Source organism: Lithobates pipiens, unplaced genomic scaffold (assembly GCF_037356315.1).
Source record: "Lithobates pipiens isolate NorthernLeopardFrog02 unplaced genomic scaffold, aLitPip1_a1.2 Scaffold_16, whole genome shotgun sequence".
Classification (NCBI taxonomy): domain Eukaryota; kingdom Metazoa; phylum Chordata; class Amphibia; order Anura; family Ranidae; genus Lithobates; species Lithobates pipiens.
Window position 1 is genome coordinate 107,720,631 of NW_027507748.1, and position 26,078 is coordinate 107,746,708.

General features: G+C 42.3%; 1 protein-coding gene across 1 annotated transcript in view; it reads right to left on the bottom strand.

Annotated features, from left to right (window-relative positions):
* Positions 1-3,610: 3,610 nt before the first annotated feature.
* The window catches only part of LOC143981955 (uromodulin-like), a 34,032-nt gene continuing 11,564 nt past the window's right edge, over positions 3,611-26,078 (bottom strand). Inside the window, exons 4-8 of the mRNA XM_077480235.1 lie at positions 25,812-26,008; positions 13,509-13,663; positions 9,566-9,823; positions 8,264-8,417; positions 3,611-3,731 (exon numbers count right to left, since the gene is read on the bottom strand). Of these exons, the coding sequence (XP_077336361.1) occupies positions 3,642-3,731; positions 8,264-8,417; positions 9,566-9,823; positions 13,509-13,663; positions 25,812-26,008 (854 nt within the window). The 3' untranslated portion in view covers positions 3,611-3,641. The remainder of the gene's footprint in view (positions 3,732-8,263; positions 8,418-9,565; positions 9,824-13,508; positions 13,664-25,811; positions 26,009-26,078) is intronic.

A 26,078-nucleotide genomic window follows, 5' to 3' on the forward strand; every position in this document is an offset into this window, starting at 1 on the left:
ATCCGGTCTGGAGGGCAGAGGAACTGGGTCCTGGAAACTGAGCTGCCACAGGAGTGGGAACCACGGCCTGTTGGGCCAATACGGAAGAACCGCTATTACTTTGACCTCTTCCCACCTGAGCCTCGCCAGAAATCGGAGAATGATTGGAGTCGGGGGAAAGGCAAAAGCCTTGTGGAACCTCCACTGGTCCGTCAGGGCATCCACCCTGAAGGCCTGAAGACAACGAGACCTCGTGTAATATTTCTCCAGTTTGAAATTGCACGGGGAGGCAAACAGGTCCACTTCCGGTAGGATCCCCAGAGACAGGATCCAATCGAATACCTCGCTGTGGAGAGACCACTCGTTGTTGTCCAGGGAGAATCTTGAAAGGAAATCTGCTTGGACATTTTGAACTCCTGGGAGATAAACCGCCGTCAGATCCCTCAAGTTGGACTGGGCCCAGGACATAATCGGGCTTACTTCCCTCAGTAAAGAGAGACTGCGAGTACCCCCCTGTCTTTTGACGTAGGATACAGCTGTTGTATTGTCCATTCGAAGGAGAACTGAAGCTCCTGATGTCAGGTGAAGAAAAGCTTGCAGTGCTTGGAAGGCGGCTCGCAGTTCCAGCACGTTCGATACCACGCTCTGGGCAGGAAAGTCCCAACTGCCTTGGGCTACTTCCGAGAGACAGAGAGCACCCCAACCTCTGCTGCTGGCATCCGTGGTCACTGTGACCCAGGAAACGGGTGCTATGGAATGACAATGACAATGAAGAAGATTTTTACGCTGTAGCCACCAAGGGAGACTCTCCCGCATGGAAGGGGTTATCCGGACGAGATGATCTCGAGCCCTTGGATCCCACTGTTGGAGGAACCCTTTCTGAAAGGGACGCATCTTCCATTGTGCCCACTTCACCACAGGGCACGTTTTGCCGTGACCGAAGAGAGCATTACGCGAGCTACCAGATGGATTATGTCCAGGGATGCCTCCCCCAGGAACGCCGAGGCCATCTTCAGTTCATGCACTGGTGAGCTCTTGACCAGCTCTTCAGAAATGCTTCCTAGGGTCGTACCTATATCATCAGTCCATGATTCCATGGCCTTGGATAATGCAGCAAGGGCTAGGGCTGGTTTACAAGCCATGCCTGCAGTAATGTAGATGCGTTTGAGGTCCGTATCTATCTTCCTTTCCAGACCATCTTTAAAGGAAACGGAATCTTCCAGAGGGAGAGTAACATGCCTCACCAACCTCATCAAAGAGGCATCAATAAGAGGGGCCGACTCAAGATGTTTGACCTCATCGCTCTTGAAAGGATACATTTTTGCTACCTTAGAGATCAAGGAATTTTTCCTCTCAACCTTGTTCCACTCATCAGAAATAATTTCACCAAGTTCTTCCAAAAAAGGAAAATTTGGGCGGTCTTTCTTGAGATGCTTGAAGTATTTCCTCTGCTTAGAGGGAGCTTCCACTGGTTCATCCCATTTTAAAGCATCTTTGACTGCTCTAACCAGGAACGGAACCTGAGAAAATTCGAAACCTGCGCCAGGTTCATCCGTCTCCACCTCGCTATCGGAGGATCCACTAATAGAAAGATTGTGATGAGAGGGACCTGGAGCCTCAGGATCAACCAGCTCAGTAACTGGGGCTGGGAGCGAAGGAGGATTGGAAGTATGGCTGGAGACCGACTTATTCATGGACTCTTGGATCACCTTCCTGACCAGAGCCTCCACATGCTGATCTTCAGATCCTCTTTCCTTCATAGCCCGAGAGTAACATAACTCGCAGAGAGATTTACCCTCTGGGACCTGAGTTTTACATCCCCAGCAAGTCCTTTCCGCAGGACGGCTGGAATGGCGGTAAGAATGGTGTCCAGAACCAGACTTTGAGCCTTCCCTCCTATGTCTGGAGGATGATCTGGTATGTCTAGTGCTTGAAGACGAATGATGGCGTTGTGACCTAGACTTATCACTATCACCGTGTGTCAAGACTTGAGATTCAGACCTAGAGGGGCTGAAAAAAGAGCATAAATAGTTAACTTGCTCCAGAAACCCAAATACAAACAGGCAGAGGGAAAAAAATTCCATCCTACCTGTGGCATAAGGGTTGGCCACTAGGGGGCGGTGACACGTCCATCGCAGCAGAGATTTAAAAGGCTAAAACAAACACAATTCAAATAAGCATGTAAAAAGGTAGGATCATAGAGAGAGCAATGATATGCACACTACCAGACAATAATACTCCCCCCCCCCTACCTTGAGTAGAAAAGCCACAAGTACGGGAAGTAGCTGCCTTGCTTGGAAACCTTCCAAAGCATAGCTGTCTCTGACAGCTATTTAAATCTGCCGCCATGATGATGTCAGCATCGCACCTGCGCTGTACTACCGCCACTCCTACGGCGTCCGCGCGCATGCGCGACCGCCGCCATTTTGTCCCAACTGCGCATGCGCTAACCAGGCCTCGATCTCAGTCGAAGCCACGCAGCTCCGCAGAGAGAGCAAATAGCGGCGGACTGGAATGCAAAGCGTTCCAGCCGCCATGGCCACACCGGAGCAGGTAAGACAAACAAACACACAAAAACAGGCTGCCATGAAATAGTTATACATCACCACACTGAAGTCGGCACAATCCATCCTGGGACTTGGAGGGTCGATACACTCTCTGCACGATCGGCACATTAATAAAGGGCCTCCCGCTAATAGCTAGGACGAATGGCCATGATGCAATCTGTCAACCAATGGATGACTTTCAGCTCTTCACAGCATTGCTCTTCAGTGCCTGTGTCCTCCCTGCTAATAGCTGGGAAATATGGACTCCGAGAATAACCGCCATCATCATCAACGTGCAAACCACCAGGATAGGATTAAAGCTTCCGACAGGTAAGAAAACACCTTGGTCCTAGGAGGAGGACAAAAAAGGAACACAGTCTCTGGCTAGAAGCAAAGATTTATGGGAGTGGGGTCCTATGAGGTATGAGAGGCAGGGATTAACCCATACGTAGGCTGCCATGGAGTCTGTCAGGAAAGGGGATTTCCAAGGAAAGTGACATACGGTATTTGTTTTTATTCTGAGGAAAAATTTGAAAAACTACATTTGGAAACTATATGTTAAAAAGGTAAAATGTTATGCTTACCTTCACCGGCAACTGTGAAAATAATAATAAAAAAAAAAAAGTATTAATTTTGAATGGGCACAGACAAAATAACAGACATGCATCATTTTTTTCCAATGCAGCAAACCAAAATGCTGCAGTGGCACTACGATGCAGTAACAAGTGCAACATGCAATGCAGTAAATGCAATGCACCCAATCGCAAAAGTGTGTTTTTTGAAAGTGGGTTACATTGTGGTATTAAAGGGCAGATAGGGAATTTACAAGAAAAGTGGAAATTCTTTTTATCCTTTGGAAAAACTTAAAAAGCTAAATTTGACAACAATATATAAAAAATGTAAATTTTTATACTTACCAACATTGTCATCTGTTAAAATAAAAAGAGAGAATTTGCTTATTAATCTTTTTTATGTTTAGGGTTTCAGACAGATATAAACATAGCTCATCCAAGAATTATAAACAATTTCAGGGAGAAATTTCCTATAATGTGCTTTGCTGGAATCCTATTAAACTGCTAACAAAAAAAAAGTAATAAACATTATGGAATAAAAATATTATACCGTACCAGGCACTTCAATAGGTCCAAGCGTAAGAGTTCCATGTGTCTCTTGAATTTCACTTCTAGATTTGATGCCAGAACAGGTCTGCAAGAAAGGAAACCTGCATTTTAAAATCTCAGTCATTTTTTTTTCTTTCTCTCGATCATTACTATAAAGTTGCTCAGCTATTCACCAAGGCAGGGAATACAACATAGTAGCTTGATCGTTGGAACTCCATGGTGAAGTTTTCATGCTGCCCTCTTGCCCACGCATGTTAAGTGTCTTCACTTATGTTCATGTTCTTGGGGAGACTTCATAGTTGTGAGGATCAGGCCACAGGCAAGATTCCAACATTGTTTGTTAGAATGCTATTCACTGCTCTGCCTGTGTGCTTTGATAATGTACACTCCTATCTTTTCACCTTGATACTATGGGTTTGATTTACTACTAAACGCAAATAGACTGTGCACTTCGCAAAGTGCAGTTACACTCTGCAAGTGCAGTTGCTCGAGAGCAGGCACGGGCGGTAGCGGTAAAGTGCTGCTAGTTTTAGAGGTGCTTTAATACTGTTTAAGCTGCTGCTAAAGGTGCACTTTTAACCCCCCGAAGGGGCTAAGAAGGGGTTAAAAGCACCCCAAAGCATCAATGCCGAATTGCTTTGCAGGTGCTTCGGCAGTGCTGCCCATTGATTTCAATGGACAGGGCATTTTAGGAGTGGTGCCCCAAAGATGCTGATTGCAGGACTTTTTTTAACGTCCCGCAAGTGCACCGCTCCAGTGTGAAAGCACTCAAGCTTTTACACTGGAGTGACAGGAGAGGCACTTTGCAGGTGCTATTTTTATCTCTAAAATGCCTGTAAAGCGTCTCAGTGTGAAAGTGACCTAAGCAACGAATACCCAATCACGTGCAAGAAAAAAAAACAGCATTTTTGCTTGTACATGATTGGCTGGTGAAAATCAGCAGAGCTTCTGCTCATTTACTAAGCTCTGGAGCAACTTGCAAAGACTATTTGCTTTTACTAAATCAACCCCCTAGAATGTTTCCTGTTCATTAGCGCCTCCAACTGGCTCTGTCCCATCCCCACTTATTTAGCATTCTTCTCTTCCTGTGGCTACTTATTGGACTGTGGCCATGAGCCTCTTGCCTGAACATACTGGTCTGATATCTCATCAGCTTCTGTGTTCACCTCCTCACTTGTTTTGTGTTTTTTTTTCTTCTCCCTTGCCCACTTGGTCCTGTCTGGTCAGTTTGTTGTCCTAGCCTTGCTGTTATCCTGTGCTTGTTAGTTTCTTTTAAGCCTGTATCCAGTCTATCTGTTTTTCTGTATGTCCATCTCTGTTGTGCCACTAGTGAGGTCAACGTCCTGCAAATGTTAGCCATACAAATCCATCTCCCCATCAGGAGCTGACAGGCAGGGAGGGAGGGTAGAGAGGAGAGCAGCGGGATGATGGAGACACATAACCTGACCACAGTATTCATGGATCAGCATGCTAAGGGGAACACATCCTCTGTGCCACTTCTTTGTAGCCTTTTGTGTTTTGTATTTTTGTCATTTTAACAGGGTTAGGGCTTATATATTTTTTTTGGGGGGGGGGGGGGTACTTGATTTTGTTACTAGAGCTTTTTTAAATTTGGGGTGTGCAATAAACACTTGTTGCTGAACAGTTGTTGGAGCTCCTCTTTGTTACCCAGCAAGCCCTGGCATTTCTGTGCAGTAACTAGTGTGCACCAAAAGCACCACACCTTCATCCCCCTATCGCCATAGTTTCAGTAAAATCCAACCATTTCTATCACCTTTGAAAAAAAATACTACAAAAACTGGCAAACTCAAATGAGAGGCAGAGGTGCTGTGTGTGAGAGTAGGGAGTTAGCAGGTCCAACAGAACATAGTGGTGGTGGAGATGCACATACTAGAGGCAGGGCAATTTTGGACCATTACAGCTACAGCACACCCAGCATGTAAATGTGCCCTCTTCCTGTTCCTTGCCTAATTCCTATTGGAGGATGTCTCCTCACCTCTTCTGGTGGGGACAGCTCTAGAAATTCTGTATTTCTCCTTACTATCATTCTTGATGACTATGGTCAAAAAATGCCATGAAACTATTTCACTGGCACTGGTCGAATTTTAGCAAGCAACGACTATTTTCTCTGTCTTTTGTAAGCCATATGGCCTTTAGAGATGTACTGTAGCTGTTACTTCCACCTGCTAATTCCACCTTAGTACCCCTTTATGGACAAAGGCTATAGTGGAAATCTCCTCCTACCTGAACACTCAGCACTGCAGTTTATCATGTAACAATGGTATACAGAGCAGCAAAAAAGTTATATAGTGGCAGTATTTTAATGTAAAAAGAAGACTTAGAAACTGTGAGGGGGCGGACCATTTTCATATTACTGGGTTTAGTAACACTTTAAGAGTTTACAGGGCTCTGGCGAGGTTAGCTGAAGAGGAGATGCATTGGTAAAGCTGGCAGACAACTGGCTGTTGTGTATCTTGGAGATGGCCTTGTTAACCATTCAACTGTCTGCTAGATTTGCTGTAGCTGGGAAAGGAAAGACAATCATGCCCTATCTCTAGTTTGTGCAGCTCTACCACAACTATGTCCTGCAGCACTTGATCAACCCCTACTACTATGTACGATCGGGGTAAATTTGTTTGTACAAAAAATAAAACAGAAAACTGTTAAAATAAAGAAAAGTAGATGCTAATAAATCACAAAAGAATAAAAAACAGCTAAAAAGGACTGACATAGAGGCTGCAAGTAAGTATACTTGCTGCAAAAGCAGTAAAAAAGTAGTCCTATGAAGAACTCTTGGGTTTGTGGAACTATTAACACAGGGTGGGGTATACAAGCAAATATAGCATTGCAATCCACAATATGGCACTGTATAGCACAGTACACTCGTGGGCTTTCGCTAACCATCTCCAGAACACATTGACAATGTGGCTGCTGGAAGCTTAACCTTTATTAGCTGAAGAAATGTTATGTCTGTTACTTCATATTATTCATTTTTTGAAGAAACATATGAGGCAAAATCTACAACAGTGCATATTCAGCTCCAAATTTTCAGCAATAATTTTAATTGGGAACACACAGCACAGGGCATGATTCCTACAATGTTTAATGACTTAGTCATTCAGCGGGCTTGGGGGTCTGGTGATGCATGCTGGTAGAACTATTAAACGTTTGAGAAACTTTTTGGCACATAGTCTCTCTTCCTAAGCTTCTGCCTGATGTTTGATGCCAACAGAACTTATAGAAATGTGAGACTTTTGTCTGATGATGCTGCTTTGAGGACTATCTTTCTCCCAGGTTCGTGAAGCTTGGGGACTGAAGCTCTGCAGGGATTTCCACTCCTGGGAGGAAACCCTAGTTGCAAGTGATGTTCAGTTCTGGTCTACAGGGCACTAGCTGAAACTTTCCCCCACAAGAGAGGTAGTGAGTGACTGGTTGATTGGAAACTTTTCAAATAAACCTTTTTATGCTTCCCTGCCTTGGAACATACATTTTGAGATACCACTTGAACCTCAATTGCCAAGTAGCCACGTTCTAAAGCCGGCCATAGACGTAGTGCATTTTTCTTTCCTGCAGCCTTGGGTTGCAGGAAAGAAAATTGCTTGATTCCTCCATCAACACAGTCAGTGTTGGTAGGGGAATCCCTCATGTAGAACCATTGTGTTCATTTGGCAAGGGGGCAGGAGAAACAATCCCCACCAGGAGAACACAGTGATTATTGCTAGTGGCTATAATAGCTGCTAGCAATAATCACAGGTAAAATCTGACAGGCTGGTTGTACCGAAGTTGATTGATCAAACATGGTTTAAATCTTGGCCAGGTCCTGCTGAAACACCAGAGATTAGAACCATCTATGGCTGGCTTAAGTTTAAGTGTCCACCCAGCATAGCCCTCTGCAGACCCACAGTCTAGAAAGATGTGCAGTTGTGTAGGAAGCGTTCATCTATCCTGTGCCCTCTCCGCCCTCATTACTTTTCTCCAAGCACTAATGCAATAATCCTGTTCAAGTTTAATGAGTACTTCCAGGTATGGTATTGTTTCTTCCGGGTTCCTCACTGAGCGGCTGGCCTGCTGCATTGTAAATACAGGAGGTCGGCCAATCAGTATGGGCACCATTTAGAGAATGATTTGCAGACTCTTAATGAATGCAAAGTATTCTCTGATTGGGAAAGGTGGGGAGTGTGATTTTGCCACCCTGCCTGTCCACCATGTCAAATCAGGGAAAACCTTGCATTCACTCAGGAAATGCAAAGCATTATCTGAATGGCACCCATGCTGAGCAGGTGACCTCCTATGTTCAGAATGCATTAGCCCCCTCCCTCTTTAGCATGGAACCCAGACGCAAGTGGAGATCACTGGAGCAGCGGCGTTATGTAAAAATCTGCAATACCTGGAATTCTTTGTTAACTTTAAAGTGACTGTTGCTCTTTCTTCCATTCTGAGCAAAGAATCACTACCTGAGATGAATGTGCCTGTAACCTTATTGCCAAGTAAGTGGGCTTCAGATACATAGCTGTTGATAATATAGACGTCAGTAGATACCACAAATGCTACAAGGGGTACACACATATTATATAAGTTAATCAATGTATGCCTAGAAGTAATTAAATTTCTACTTACAGGAGAACATCTGTCTTTGCAAAGGAATACGTCACAATGCAAATACACGGCACTATAATCCCCAATGAACTTAAACATCTGTAAGTAGAATTTTCCTTGGCTGGAAATACCATTTTCTAAAATCCGTATACTTGTGTCTTTTGGGTTAGAGCAGCTGTAAAAAAATATTAATTATTATTAATATTATCATATATTCATTTCTAAAAAAATATATATTTAGATATTTTTGACATTAGCATCTGTAATCATCTCTGGTAGTAATTAAGCAAGTTTGGCAGACACACCATTGTACAAAACATTAGTAAGACCACATCTTGAGTTCACAAAAAAAGATTCTGTGGAACTGGAAAGAGTGCAAAGAAAGGCAACTAAACTATTAGGAGAAAAGAGTTATAGTCAACTCTGCAGATTGTTAAAGTAGAACTCCAGGATTTTTTATATTTTTTTTGCTCTTTTACAAACAAGTTACTGCTAATAATGGTAATACAATGTCTTGATTGCTGCTGTTTAGTATAAAATTCCTCACTTCACTGCTGCCAGATACTACAACCAGCTCTCTTTTTCTAGTGCTGCAATCGAGAGCTTCACAGAATACAAGGTATTCTGGGAATGGACAAAGGGAAAAATCCAGACGAATACCAACCTCTTCTCTCCCCTTTTCCATTTACAGAATGATTTTTGTGAATATATGAGGGAAGAGAAAACGAATGTTATTAGTGATTGATTGAATAAGGAGGCTGTTTATTGATTATATTTTGTATACCTTTCTTATTTTTTTATGCACCAAATATGTTTATGTATATACTCTATTGAGTAGCGCAACATGATTTTAATTGGTGTATTGATTTGTGGAAACACATTGCAGTTGATTTACTAAAACTAGAGCATGCAAAATCTTATGCAGCTGTGCATAGTAGCCAATCAGCTTCTAACACCCCCCCCCCTCCCCAAATCCATGCCAGGCCCTTATTCGAGCATACATCCTGGCAGGCCAGGAAAGGCGGCGAACAAGCCCTCCCCGCAAGGCACCTTATCCCCATGTAGATGGGGAAAAGGGCCTCTTCTCTACAACCCCAGATGGTGGTTGTGGGGGTCTGCGGGTAGGGGGTTTATAAGAACCTGAAAGCCCTGAATCAAAATTTGGCCCTACGAGTCTGTGATTAGGTTTATGATGATGTTCCAGAGCTGATGTTTCACCACTCATCTTGCCTACCTATAGGTAGCCTTATGGCCCCCAAAAGAGAGAAACAGCTAACTCCACACAGAATACACTCACACCAATGTACTATAAAAGAACCTTACCTGGAAATTATGATATTATACTTAATAGGGTCATATCTGTTGTTAGTTGGTGTACTGTAGCAATTTATCATCAGAAGACTAAAATCACTAATAGAAACCGCATAACCACCATCAGATATATAAATGCCAACATATAAATTTGATTTGGTCGACAAACGTATAAAAGGATCGGTATATGGAGTTGTATAGCTGATATCCTTGTAGATGGCCATCATCACCTTAAACCGTCCGCTATCTCCAATCGGTATATAGGTGGTGCTATAAAGACAAAACGGGGAAGATAAAAATGTTAAATTTGAAATGTTTGTTGCAAGTCCTCCTCCCCAACTTTCCTTGATTCTTCCTGGGCTCATCCTATTTTTTATGGTCAGTAGATTTTCAGCTTTTTTCATTAAGCTGGGAAACACTTGCATTTAAAACTGGCCATAGATGGCCTGACATGCAGGCATAATTGAGTTGCTTTAAGGGCAGTGTTTACAGTAGGGCTATGGAGAGAAATGGAGGGGGGTGCGTGCAGATTTCTTCATCGCTGGCTTTCCAGGGGAAAATGAAAACTTCATGAACAATCTACATTTGGTCAGAATGGTTACATGCAGTTATTGATAAATCACATAGATGGTAGCTGGAAATGCTGAAATTCACTATAGTAGTCTGTACTACACACAGTGTTGTCCTGTTCCAGGCTCTGCTGGAGAAACTTTCCCTCTGGTACCCTGAACAAAGAGAGTCACTAGCTTGGCACCTCCACCAATCAACAAACATATTTTTTTTCCAATGAATTGGAAGCATTTATATTTATACAACCAGTGTGGCACTCACATTAGAAAATATATATAAATTATAGTGCCGAATATCATCATAATTATACCAGTACTTAGTATGAATTAATACTTAAACTAAAATTAAATCTAAAAAAAGTCCATAGAATATAATCAAAATGTGATCAAAATTCAAAAGTAGAAAAGTCCCACACGTCGTGATATAAGTTTAAAAACTCCAAAGATAGCCAGGGCGACACCTCTCACTCTCATGCAAGGCTTACCAGAACAATTGTGACCCCTATATAAAAGTGGTCAAAAACACTTATTACTTCAATGTATCATCTGCCCAATGCAGGAATAATCTTCACAGGATATCCAGAAAGGTTTAAATGGTCAAGCAAAACCGCCTCTATACTCTCAATCCCCAGCTCCCATCAGCAAAATCATGGGATGCAAGCTACCACACATGCACGATCGTCTGGCAGCCATATTTGTTTGTTACTAGAAGACAGTACTGTGGCGTTTTTGAGCAATGCTATTCAATGTGAATACTTTGTACATGCATTTATCCTTAATAAATTGCTCCTATATTGTGGTTTTACACAATGTAGAGCATCTTTTTCATTGCATGTATGTAATGTATCCCACAATCTTGCTGATGGGAGCTGGGGATTAAGGAGTTTAGGAGGAGTATAGAGGAGGTTGTTGCTTGACCATTTAAACATTTCTGGATATCCTGTGAAGATTATTCCTGCATTGGGTGTGGAGTAATAAGCGTTTTTGACCACTCATATGAGACTTAATTGTTCTGATAAGATTTGCATGAGAGTGAGTGGTGTCACCCTGGCTATCTTTGCATGGAGTTTGCAAACTTTCATCACAGCATTTTGAACTTTTGAATTTTGATCACATTTTAAGTATACTGTACACTACTAACTGTTTTTTTTTTTACATTTAATTTTAGTTTGAGTATTAATTCATACTATTTATAAGCACCTGTATGATTATGATGATATTAACACTATGTGGGGTTTTACATATTTTTTCTAATGTGAGAGCTGCGTTGGTTGTGTAAATATTTTTGTCAATATCTAATATCGAGGTATAGTGCCAACTGCTGGTTAATTTTATTTGTCACTTATTAATTTCACTTAAAGTGGTTGTAAACCCTTACAACCAAATTTGACCTACAGATAAGTCTAGATTAAGGCTTACCTGTGGGTCCAAGAAATATCTCCTAAACCTACACGGTTTAGGAGATATTTACCAAAAGACAGGCGCACTGAGCGCGCCGCGGTTAACAGCGATATGCCACGAGTGGCGGCTCCCGTGCACATGCGTGGGAGTGATGTCATCGCAGCTTCGCCGAATGACAGCGGCGGAGCAGCGAGACCCACCGAGAAGATGGTTGCGCTGGACTACACAAGGACAGCGGTGACATCGCTGGCTCCTGTGTCAGGTAAGTGACACATAATGCACTACTATGCGATGCATAGCAGTCCATTATGCTTTACTTTTGCAGGGAATGAAAGAGGAAGTAAACTCATCAGGGTTTACTTCCTCTTTAAGCGCAGATTTTATATTGGGTTTATGAATAGGAGGCATTCTCTCACAAGATGCTGCTTGTGATGTTATACGCAACGCCTTTCCAGCAACTCAAGGAAAATCAGTTTCCTAGAACAGCCCCTCATTTATGCCATGTAATACCCATCTCCTCTTCTCAGAGTGTCTAGTTTATCTGTGATTGCCCAGAATCTCTTCCTCTCCCTACATAACATTTTGTGTAGCTGGTAGTTGCGGAGAAATGGGAAATATTATAGCCTTTTATCTGAGTTATAGCTCTGAGTCTGCTATGGCTGCTGACATCACATCCAAGATGGTGTCACCCAGCAGTAATCTCGGGGCTTTTGGATGTCTACACTAAGGAGACTTTTAAAGGTAAATCAGATGCATATAATGCACAGTAAGCCAGAGATGGGTCCAGGATGGTAGATATGTGTCTCCATTGTTTGTGTTGTGGTCCCTTTAACAGGAATGATGATGAGTAGCAGTTTGGAAATACTCAGGGATTCTTAGGCCGCGTACACACGGGCGGACTGTATGGCCTACTTAGTCCGCCGAAACACATTTCAGCGGACAGTCCGCTCGTGTGTGGGCTTCAGCTGACTTTTTCAGTGTGCAGTCTGGCGTGCTAAGTATTTCGGAATTTCCGTAATTCTGTCCGTCATACTTTGGTTTCAGCGTACAATCCGCTCGTGAGTAGGCTAGTTCGACGGACTAAGAATGGCGCATGCTCAGAAAGGAGTTACACGGCGGAAGGGTGCATTGCTGTGTATTGGACTTCCTATTTCTAGTCCCGTCGTACGTGCTGTACACGTCATCGCGCAAGCTTTCGACGGACTGTTTGTGCATCCGTGTGTGGTCAAGTCCGTTCATTCGAAAGTATGACGGACTGTCCGTCGGACTGTATGACAGACTAAGTAGGCCATACAGTCCGCCCGTGTGTACGCGGCCTTAGGGTGAGGAGTTCTGTGGTGGTCCATTTAAAATGAAAAATGAATTTTGCAGTTTTCCTGGGATTATTAAGTCCTGATATGGGTTCCTATATTCAGAGAGATCTTGGGTGGGAAAGAGTCTCTAATCATGATTACAGGTACCTTGGACCTGAAAGGGTTTACCCACCAGTAAGAGAGAGGCTAAAAAGGGCAGGAAACAGGCAGCAGGTTTACATGAGGTGTTGTGTGGAACAGGACACAATTGTGAGGGGGCTGTAAACTGTTTTCTGAGATGTTGCTGGTTTTCTGTGACCTTATTCCAGACCCCAGAAGCAGGTGGGAACTTCAAACCCTGTTGTGGGACAAGTTTATGCTGGCGGTAAGCCGAAGCTTCGTTTTTGTAGCAGAGTTTAAGGACCGTTTTAAGTACTCACTTTTGTTGCCAGTGGTTTAAACAGTAATGGCTGTGTGTTGAGTTATTTTGAGGGGACAGAAAATGTACACTATTATACAAGCTGTACACTCACTACTTTACATTGTAGCAAAGTGTAATTTCTTCAGTGTTGTCACATGAAAAGATATAATAAAATATTTACAAAAATGTGGTGTACTCACTTTTGTGAGATACTGTATATTAACATCATATAGTCACATACTGAAAAGGTTGTTGGATAATAAAATATGTACCTTACGTCAGGAAACAAAATTTCATCAAGAGAAACATTCATATTTAATGGGTACGAGCAGCTGACGTTAAAGACATATATTTCTCTATAGATAATTGCAGCAGGATCTAGTGGCAAGTAAACGTAATTCGTATATATTGCATGGGTGTCCGTCACCTTGAAGTTAAAGAAAAAATCAATATAAATAAATCAGTAACCTTTAGTTATTGGTGTTTCATGATTTATAATATAAGTACTGTTTATGTTATAACATTTTGACAGACATTAAAACAGCCACTTTTAGTAGGGTAGTGTATGTATAACTACTGTAGCAAAGTGGTCATCCACTAAAATGTTGGAACATTTATTTTAGCAAAAAATAGTTTCAATCTAGTACTATTTATCTTTCAGTGCTAACAGCTCTGGGTCCTGATATGGTAGATGTGGTGTTCCTTCTACTGTTTAGTTTTAAAGATAAAGTTTAGCAATGAAAAAAATCCCTACAGCTTTAGTCACATCACTTACTTGTTGTTGGGTAGCAACATGGTCTAATGTCAAATTTCTGGAGTTTCTCTGTCAATGTTACTGCATTTATGGGTAACAGCGTTTTGGTATTATCCAGAGTTTGAATTGGATCTGTCATAAATCCGTTACATATCTGTTTCCTATTCCCAAAGATCACCCAGGCTGATCCTTGCAATTCCACAGTTTTAAAAGGGTTTCTTTCTGGTTGATACAACCAAGCATTTGCTTTCCTGGGGGCGGTCTGGAATGTCGTTTCTCATCTCTGTGCTCTGGACTGTCTATTGCTATAATGCAGACTTGGAAGGGACCATGGCTGACAAGATGATTGATGACAGTGGGTGGCAAAGATCAAAGGATCAACAGGCACCCAAAGATTGACATGGACAATGCTGCCCCTAGAGACCAAAGTACAGCACGACAGACAGTAGCAGAATCTGTTGAGAAGGACTGCCCCATAAATACTGTGGTTCGTCAAAAGTGTAGATGGGATGGCAATGGGGTTGGGTTTGGATGGTATTTGTTTGAAGTATAAAAGGACTGAATGAGTCCAAGAGCTCTATTCACCATGCGGCTCAGAGATCAGAGATTGAGTCCAGCCGAGGAGACCATGCCATAAGTATCTTTGATGCTCTTGTATTATATGTTCTGGTTATATGATTTGTAATATTGTAATATCTATTTGGTATTTTGTGTTAGCATATTCCTATCTTCTTGGGAAATAAATAAGACTTTGTTATTAACCGGTTCCCGACCGGCGGGTGCCGATGTACATCAGCAGAATGGCACGGCTGGGCAAATGGGCATACCTGTATGTCCCTTTAAATTTGCTGCTGTGCCATCGCGTGCGAGTGGCCGGGACTTCCGTGAGTCGGGTCGCAGGTACAGCTGGCTCAATGTCTGTGGGGATAACCGCAATTGCCTCACAGAGAGGAAGTACGGGGAGATGCTAATGTAAACAAGCATTTCCCTGTTCTTCCTAGTGACAGTGTCACTGATCTCTGCTCCCTGTGATCAGAAGCTGAGATCAGTGACGTGTCACACATAGTCAACGCTATAACTTTTGCGCAAACCAATCAATAAACACTTATTGCGATTTTTATTTTTATTTTTTATTAAAAATATGTAGAAAAATACATATCGGCCTAAACTGAGGAAAAACTTTTTTTTATATATTTTTGGGGGATATTTATTATAGCAAAATGTAAAAAATAGTGTGTTTTTTTTTCAAAATTTTCACTTTTTTTTGTTTATAGCGCAAAAAAATAAAAACCACAGGGGTGATCAAATACCACCAAAAGAAAGCTCTGTTTGTAGGAAAAAAAGGACACGTCGCACGACTGCGCAATTGTCAGTTAAAGCGACGCAGTGCCAAATCGCAAAAAGTTCTCTGGTCTGGGGCTTAAGTGGTTAAGCCGTGTGCTTGGTTTCATAGCTGACCTTGTATTATTGTGATATCAATAATAACATGTGATCAAAATTTTAATAGACTAGCTAACTATGGAAATAGACAAGTTAATACATAGGTACAATAATATTTATTGTACCTTTTACTTCACTTGTAATGAGGTATGTTACACAATTTGCAGGAAGTTGAATCCTGGAGAAATCTTCACTGCAGTGATGCCTGTCCTCTTTCTGTCTCTGAACATCCTGAACTGCAATGGTTAAAAGCTTTGGGTCTTCAGACAGAACAGTAGTACAGATGGTCCACAGGGAACAGGTACAGCCCCTGCCCTCCGTCTTCCTCCTTTCTTAGGGTAGATTTAGATGTGTGTCGAAAGCCAGTCATAGACAGAGCAAATTTCTTTCCTGCAACCACTGGTTGACAGGGGAATCCCTCCTGCTGAGACATCGCATGTAAAAACCAGCAGGCTAGTTGTACCCATGTTGATCAATCAATCAACTTGGGTACATTCAGCCTGCCCATACATTGTACAAATCTCGGCCGGTTCAACAGGACCGACCCAGTTTCAAACCATCTATGGCCAGGCTCAGTCTACCCTTCCTCTAAAGCATGATCAGCGTTTGGATTGTGCTTCAGAGGCTACTGACAGGTGATGAGGAAGCAATGTGATGCTTCCTCACTCCCTGTTTTAACCCCATTTTGTTAAAAAATGCACTGCAACTGCAGACATTAGACAAGGTTGTGGGGCATTTGAGGCACTTCGTTTGACTGATTTGGATTTGCTGTAGTCACTATGCATCACAACCATGGCATGTAAACACCCCTATTGGATGCCTATAGGAGGTTAAGGGGGTACTGTTGGCAGGTGGCAAAACACGGCTCCACCATGGATTTTTATTGCCCCCCCCCCTCCCTACCACACATCTAAATGAATCCTAATGAAAAAGTTATTTCACTGAATACACTACCTGTAACATGATATATGGATGGGGAGAGTCTGATCAGTCTCATGATTCTCTCCCCCATTCAGAGTTGGTGTTCTGCAGGCAATGTAACCAATGGAAGAACTTTAGAACTTTTCTAAGTGGAGAAGGAGGAAGAGGGGGGCATGTCCCAGTTGGACCATCTGTACTGTACTGTACTGTAAGGTGTCAACCATTGCAGCTCAAAAATTTCAGAGACTGAAAAAAGACAGGCATCCCGGCGGTAAAGATTTCTTGGGACATACTTCATTACAGGTAAGTGATGCTAAAGCTGTAGGGATTTTTTTTGTTTAGCTAAACTTCAGCTTTACTTATTAGGAACTAGCTTAGGGTTAGTACTATCGTCCGGGGATAAAGGGTAAGGGGCTACATTTTAGGGTCAAGATAAGGGTTTAGGGGTTATTTTCCCTGATAAATAAGGGTTTACATTTAGGAGGACAGGTTAAGTGGTTAACCTTAAGCTTAACCACTTCAGCTCCAGACCAATAAACACCTTAAGGACCAGAGGTCTTTTTCCAATTTCGCACTGCGCTGCTTTAACTGGTAATTGCGTGGTCATGCAATATTGCACCCAAACGAAATTTGCGTCCTCTTCTTCCCACAAATAGAGCTTTCTTTTGATGGTATTTGATTGCCTCTGCGTTTTTTTTTTTTTTTGCGATATAAATGGAAAAAGAGCGAAAATTTTGAAAAAAAAAGATATTTTCTTCTTTTTGTTATAAGAAAAATCGAATAAACTACATTTTAGTCATACATTGAGGGCAAAATTTATTCAGCCACATGTCTTTAGTAAAAAAAATGTCAATAAGCGTATATTTTTTGGTTTGCGCAAAAGTTATAGCGTCTACAAACTAGAGTACATTTTCTGGAATTTACACAGCTTTTAATTTATGACTGCCTATCTCATTTCTTGAGGTGCTAAAATGGCAGGGCAGTACAAACCCCCCACAAATGACCCCATTTTGGAAAGTAGACACCCCAAGGAAATTGCTGATGGGTATGTTGAGCCCATTGAATATTTTTTTTTTTTGTCCTAAGGGATTGAATAATGACAAAAAAAAAAAATTTTTACAAAAAGTTGTCACTAAATGATATATTGCTCACACATGCCATGGTTATATGTGGAATTGCACCCCAAAATATATTCCGCTACTTCTCCCGAGTATGGGGATACCACATGTGTGGGACTTTTTGGGAGTCTAGTCGCGCACGGCACCCCGAAAACCAATCACCACCTTCAGGATTTCTAAGGGTGCAAATTTTTGATTTAACTCCTCACTACCTATCACAGTTTCGAAGGCCATAAAATGCCAAAATAGCACAAAACCCCCCAAAATGACCCCATTTTGGAAAGAAGACACCCCAAGCTATTTACTGAGAGGCATGTTGAGTCCATGAAATATTTTATATTTTGCCACAAGTTGCGGGAATATTACAAACTTTTTTTTTTTTTGCACAAAGTTGTCACTAAATGATATATTGCTCACACATGCTATGGGCATATGTGAAATGACACCCCAAAATACATTCTGCTGCTTCTCCTGAGTACGGGGATACCACATGTGTGGGACTTTTTGGGAGCCTAGCCGCGTACGGGACCCCGAAATCCAAGCACCGCCTTCAGGATTTCTAAGGGCATACATTTTTTATTTTACTCCTCACTACCTATCACTACCTATCACAGTTTTGAAGGCCATAAAATGCCAAGATGGCACAAAACCCCCCCAAATGACCCAATTTTGGAAAGTAGACACCCCAAGCTATTTGCTGAGGGCCATGTTGAGACCATTGAATATTTTTTTTTTGTCCCAAGGGATTGAATAATGACAAAAAATAAAAAAAAAAAATTTTTTTTACAAAAAGTTGTCACTAAATGATATATTGCTCACACATGCCATGGTAATATGTGGAATTGCACCCCAAAATATATTCCGCTACTTCTCCTGAGTATGGGGATACCACATGTGTGGGACTTTTTGGGAGTCTAGTCGCGCACGGCACCCCGAAAACCAATCACCACCTTCAGGATTTCTAAGGGTGCAAATTTTTGATTTAACTCCTCACTACCTATCACAGTTTCGAAGGCCATAAAATGCCAAAATAGCACAAAACCCCCCAAAATGACCCCATTTTGGAAAGAAGACACCCCAAGCTATTTACTGAGAGGCATGTTGAGTCCATGAAATATTTTATATTTTGCCACAAGTTGCGGGAATATTACAAACTTTTTTTTTTTTGCACAAAGTTGTCACTAAATGATATATTGCTCACACATGCTATGGGCATATGTGAAATGACACCCCAAAATACATTCTGCTGCTTCTCCTGAGTACGGGGATACCACATGTGTGGGACTTTTTGGGAGCCTAGCCGCGTACGGGACCCCGAAATCCAAGCACCGCCTTCAGGATTTCTAAGGGCATACATTTTTTATTTTACTCCTCACTACCTATCACTACCTATCACAGTTTTGAAGGCCATAAAATGCCAAGATGGCACAAAACCCCCCCAAATGACCCAATTTTGGAAAGTAGACACCCCAAGCTATTTGCTGAGGGCCATGTTGAGACCATTGAATATTTTTTTTTGTCCCAAGGGATTGAATAATGACAAAAAATAAAAATAAAATTTTTTTTTTACAAAAAGTTGTCACTAAATGATATATTGCTCACACATGCCATGGTAATATGTGGAATTGCACCCCAAAATATATTCCGCTACTTCTCCTGAGTATGGGGATACCACATGTGTGGGACTTTTTGGGAGTCTAGTCGCGCACGGCACCCCGAAAACCAATCACCACCTTCAGGATTTCTAAGGGTGCAAATTTTTGATTTAACTCCTCACTACCTATCACAGTTTCGAAGGCCATAAAATGCCAAAATAGCACAAAACCCCCCAAAATGACCCCATTTTGGAAAGTAGACACCCCAAGCTATTTACTGAGAGGCATGTTGAGTCCATGGAATATTTTATATTTTGCCAAAAGTTGCGGGAATATTACAAACTTTTTTTTTTTGCACAAAGTTGTCATTAAATGATATATTGCTCACACATGCTATGGGCAGAAGTCAAATTACACCCCAAAATAAATTTTGCTGCTTCTCCCGAGTACGGGGATACCACATGTGGGGGACTTTTTGGGAGCCTAGCCACGTACGGGACCCCGAAAACCAAGCACTGCCTTCCGGATTTAAATATAAAATGCTACCAAAAAAACTGTTAGCGATCGCAGGGATCAGGCCTGACTCTGCGATCGCTGCAGTTATGTGTTTAGTGTTTTGTAAGTGACAGTGATTGATTGATACTGCACTTGGGTGGGCTGGGCAGAGGGGCAAAACGCAGGTGCTAGCAGGTATCTGGGCTGATCCCGCTAACAATGCGTTTTTTTGGAACCCTGAACTGCTGGGGACGCTAGTATAGACCTGATCAGATCCGATATTGATCTGTTCAGATTCTATACCACAACGGGAGGTGTATGCTTTGCGCGTGGGTGTTAGCGGTACTGGCAATAACCTAGCGCTGCCTGGGGCGACGCAGACCCTGACCCTAAAACCTAATTGATATCACCCGCCGGGTGGTCAGGGGATTAAACCTTTATTGGGTAATAAATGGTGGGTGCCCTGATGCTATAAAAAGCAAACTAACCAGAGTCACCCGTAACACTTATACGGTGATCAGTGGTGAAAGGGTTAACTAGGGGCAATCAGGGGGTTCAAATTTTTATTAGGTAGTATATGGGGGTCCCTGGCGCTATATAAAAACCTGACGGGGAACCTAAATAACTAACTGGCTAACCAGCGTCACTAGTGACACTTATACTGTGATCGCTGGTGAAAGGGTTAACTAGGGGCAATCAGGGGGTTAAAACCATTATTGGGAAGTATATCGGGGTACCTAGCGCTATAAAAACCTGGCGGTGAACCTAAAAAAATAACTAGCTACCTAGCGACAGTAGTGACACTGATGCAGCGATCAGAAAAATTATCGCTTAGTGACACTGGCAAAAGGGGGTGAAAGGGTTAACTAGGGGCAATCAGGATGTTAAAACCATTATTGGGTAGTATATCGGGGTACCTAGCGATATAAAAACCTGGCGGTGAACCTAAAAAAATAACTAGCTACCTAGCGACAGTAGCGACACTGATGCAGCGATCAGAAAAATGATCGCTTAGTGACAGTGGCAAAAGGGGGTGAAAGGGTTAACTAGGGGCAATCAGGATGTTAAAACCATTATTGGGTAGTATATCGGGGTACCTAGCGCTATAAAAACCTGGCGGTGAACCTAAAAAAATAACTAGCTACCTAGCGACAGTAGCGACACTGATGCAGCGATCAGAAAAATGATCGCTTAGTGACACTGGCAAAAGGGGGTGAAAGGGTTAACTAGGGGCAATCAGGATGTTAAAACCATTATTGGGTAGTATATCGGGGTACCTAGCGATATAAAAACCTGGCGGTGAACCTAAAAAAATAACTAGCTACCTAGCGACACTAGCGACACTACTGCAGCGATCAGAAAAATTATCGCTTAGTGACACTGGCAAAAGGGGGTGAAAGGGTTAACTAGGGGCAATCAGGATGTTAAAACCATTATTGGGTAGTATATCGGGGTACCTAGCGCTATAAAAACCTGGCGGTGAACCTAAAAAAATAACTAGCTACCTAGCGACAGTAGCGACACTGATGCAGCGATCAGAAAAATGATCGCTTAGTGACACTGGCAAAAGGGGGTGAAAGGGTTAACTAGGGGCAATCAGGATGTTAAAACCATTATTGGGTAGTATATCGGGGTACCTAGCGATATAAAAACCTGGCGGTGAACCTAAAAAAATAACTAGCTACCTAGCGACACTAGCGACACTACTGCAGCGATCAGAAAAATTATCGCTTAGTGACACTGGCAAAAGGGGGTGAAGGGGTTAACTCTAGGGGCAATCAGGGGGTTAAATCTTTATTGGGGGGGTGATAGGGGGCTACCCTGGACCTAACACTAACTGCCCTGACAGTTTTTACTTTTACAACTGACACTGAATGCATTGATCAGTAAAGAAATGATCAATGCAATCAGTGACACTGTGACTGGGGGGGGAGGGGGGGCGGGGGGGATCGGGGGGCGATCGGGGGGGGGATCAGGGGGGGGTTTGTGTACCTGTGTGTACCTACATGTCAGTGTAGTGTTACTGCACACTTACTATTAGTCTTCTCCTCGTAGTCCGGTCAAAAAGACCGCCCCGAGGAGAATGACATCACTTCCTCCTTCCTGTGTAAACAATACATAGTGGGAGGAAGTTCGTCATTGGCCAGGAGCGATCCAGAGGGGGTGGCCGAAAACCAACGGCCATCCCCTCATCACGGATCGCTGCTGGAGGTAAACGGACTGCCGTATCCAGCGGGAGGGGGTCCGATCGGACCCCCCACCCGCTGGAAGGCAGGCACGTAGATCTACGTGATTGTGCCTGCCTGTGCCATTCTGATCACGTATAATGGCAATACGGCGGTCCTTAAGTGGTTAAAGTGGTTATAAAGTCGAAAGGTTTTTTACCTTAAAACATTCTCTGCATTATGGTAAAAAAAAACGTTCTTTGTGTGTTCCCCTCCTTCCTAACACTAACCTGGCTCCTGTATCGATCCAGCGCTTTGCCCAGCTGCAGGTCTTCTCTTCCCTTTCTTCCTGGTCCCACAGGCTTTGCTGAGGGAAGCAGAAGCCATTGGCTCCTGCTGCTGTCAGTCAAACCCAGTGAGCAGAGACTGGGGTGTTGGACCAATCCATGCTGTGTGTCTTTGGGAGTAAGCCTGCACATCTGCCTCCATAGCAGGCGGCTTGCTATGGGGGCACACACAGAAGAGGAAGAGCCAAAATCTTCATCGGGAGACCCCAGAAGAAGAGGATCGGGGTGGCTTTGTGCAACACCATTACACAGAGCAGGTAAGTAGAAACCTGTTTTATTATTTTAATTTAAAAAAATAGACTTTCCAATCACTTTAATATACATGGGCATTTGTTATGCATTTATAGTATAGTACATTTGCCTTGTGTTTACAGTGTTTCTCCTGTACATTAACCTTGTTTTTAAATACATTTACCATCAGTATTACATGTGGAATTTATCTGTGGAGAGTTGATTCTACACTGGATGGCATAATCATTTGCATATAATTCTATTATGAATAGAAAATAATTATTTATAAGGAAATGTAGTTGGTTTTCTCCTGAGAGAGTCATCTACTGTTAGTCAGACCATGCTGGCCACTTGTGCTGTTGTATGACTCTTATGATTTTTCTTAACTTCCTTTCTTTTTTTTTTTTTTTCTTTTTGTGTTGCCACTTTACAAGTGTTATGTTTGCACTATGTTTAAAACCTCAATAAAAAGAATAAAAAAAAAAAAAAAAAAAATATATATATATATATATATATATATATATATATATATATATATATATATATTAAAAAAATAAAAATAAATAAATATATATATATATATATATATATAAATATATATACAGTTTATCATCCGATCATGCACAAGCTAAAATTATGCTTTTTGCAGTAAATAACCCCCATTACGGATAGATACTAATATATATATTAGTATCTATCTGTCATGGGGGTTATTTACGAAAGGCAAATCCACTTTGCACTACTAGTGCACTGCAAGTACACTTGAAAGTGCAGTCGCTGTAAATCCAAAAGGGACATGCAAGGAAAATAAAAAAACATAATTTTAGCTTGCGCATGATCGGATGATAAAATCAGCAGAGCTTCCCCCCATTTCAGATCTACCCCTCAGATTTACAGCAACTGTACTTCCAAGTGCACTTGTAGTGCAAAGTGGATTTGCCTTTCGTAAATAATCCCCCATATCTTTTGCAATGTATTTGCTGTGAATTTATCTTACTTGTATGGGGGAAAAAAAACAAACGACAAAATGATTTTAATTGATCAATACTGACCTTAATATCACAGGTTTGCTAACCTTAATGCTTCATGCACACAAGGCATTTGCCCATCTCTCCTATGTGTCTTTCCTCTTGGCAGCGTTTTGTCAGGAAAAACGCTTGACACTTGTAAACACATTTAAATGCATCTAGATATGTTTAGGCTCGTCATGCACTTAGGTTAATTAATTTAATTGGTCAGAATAATAATTCATTGAGAGCAAGGTTTAAGCGCTAAATGCTGCTAAAGTTAATACGCATTTAAGGGCATTTATACATGTCAAGTTTTTTTCTGCCAAAATGCTGCTGCTCTTGGATGCACTGGCAGTGGGTTTTTTTCTGCCTCTAAACACCCCTTCCTCTAAATGCCTATGTGTGCATGGACACATATGGGTTGATTTATTAAAGGCAAATAGACTGTGCACTTTACAAAGTGCAGTTGCATTCTCCAAGTGCAGATGCTCCAGAGTATAGTAAATGAGCAGAAGCACTGCTGACTTCCATAATCCAATCACGTGCAAGCAAAAATGCAATTTTTATAAATGTCCCTTACATGTGATTGGGTACTCTTTGCAATGTGCAGCTTTATATCATTTACTAAGCTCTGGAGCAGCTGCGTTTTCAGAGTGCAAGTACACTTTGCAAAGTACACAGTCTATTTGCTTTTAGTAAATCAACCCCATACAGGGTTGTTTAGAGGCAGAAAAAAACCCAGACAGACCACCCTCCCTCCAACAGCAATACTAAAAATGTTCAGTGGGCATGAGGCCAGGTTCAGTGTTTTGCCAACAAAGACCAAGAATAATTATGTTGATATCCTGGTGCTAAAAACAATATACTGTGATTTTAAATTACGAAAAAAGTATTGGTCTAGGTGGGAGTTGCATTTGCTTGTTTTGCTCTGAGCAGGACTGGACTGGGACAGAAATTTGTCCAGACCAGCCAACTTTAAGTTTGAAAACACGCACAGAAACAGTACAAAAACTTTACGCAATTGCATAAAAAAGGGTAGTGTAGCATACAGACAGGCTAGGGTAGCATACATAGTTTACAGACAGGCTATTGTAAAGGGGAACTCTGATGTAGGGTGCTCTCTGATCAGCAGAGCCCCCTTATATCTAAGTCTACAGCATCAGAGTTCACAGTGTAAGGGCAGGGCAAGGGGGAGTTCTGCAGACTCAATTTTAAAGGGGAACTGTGTGGACTGTAGTATAAAGGGAAACTCTGATGGGGGGGGGAGGGGGTCTCTGGTCACCAGAGCTGCCCTCCTTACATCAGCATATACTATGGTAAGGGGGACACTGATGTAAGAGGGGAGTGAGGACACTAATATAAGGGGGAACTTTTATATCAGTGTCCTTACTCCCCTCTTACATCATTGTCCCCTGCAGATTCTTTTCAGCAGATGGTAGTGGCAGGGCAGGAATGGATCCTCTTCTCCTCCCAGTCCCCTACTTGCAGATTGTTTTAAATTTATGGAAAATTTGCCTTTACCTGCACCGGGTCAGCTGCCCCAACCCCTGAGCCTAGCCAAGGCGAGCCCTTCAGTGGAGCGCTCCGCCCCCATAGCCAAGCTTAGCCGAACCCTTCAGTGGACCGCCCCCAAGCCGAGCTGAGCCCTTCAGTGGACTCGCCCCGCCCCCTGTGCTGAGATGTGGAATGAACCAATGGCCTGGGGAGAGGAAGGAGAGCGGGTGGATCAACACTGGAGTGTGAATGACAGTGGCTGGATAAACCCAGGAGTTTGCCTTGTTTTCCGTCCATCGAAAATTAGGGACCAGACAGGGACAATAGCAAAGCTCCCTGGGCCAAGACACAGGACTGGACAGGCTGTCAATGAAACCAGCCCACTGAGCCATCAGCCCACCGGGAAACTCCCGGTAGTCCCGATGGCCAGTATATGCCTGACTCTGAGTATATTTTATTGGACTAAACCAAATTTAGTAATGCATGTTATTTTCTGGATCACATAAAAAGGGTACAATCTATCACAAGACATGAATCCGTTAAATGCCCCCTATATAGAAAATTCAGCCTCTTGTGATTACATCCATTTATGACCCCAGATAAAGTGGCAATAAGCAATTACGGATCCTTTAAAGTTTAAAGAAGAACCTTATCCTAGGCCAAGGGTCTTCAAACTATGGCCCTCCAGTTGTTCAGGAACTACAATTCCCATCATGCCTAGTCATGTCTGTGAATGTCAGAGTTTTACAATGCCTCATGGGATGTGTAGTTTTGCAACAGCTGGAGGGCCGTAGTTTGAGGATCCCTGTCCTAGGCTATGCATAGAAGAAATCCAACATAAGCCTCCTACCCTGCCGCACTGTAGGAACAAACCCATTTGCATTTGTCTGCAACCATGTTTTTCCAAATGTCATATACATAAATGTCCATTTTTGCCTAGACAATATATAAAGGAATATATATTTTCCACATCACTCTTACTGCAATTCAGTCCATAACACTTACAGTTAGCTCGGTTCCACAAATGTCTTTTCCCAGTGCCCACTTTATAAATATAGACTCATCATTATAGGCAAATCCAGTACATCTTCTATCCTGCAGATGGAGGCGTTCAATATCCACAGCCATGTCTTTTAGCATGGCTACCTTTAGGGTCAGTTGAATTTCATTAGAGGCACATACTAGATCCGCACACAAATCACCTTAAGGAAAAAATATTTAGTGTTCAGTTTGCAAATCAGACATTTCTTCAGCTTAGCCCTAGTGCTGCTG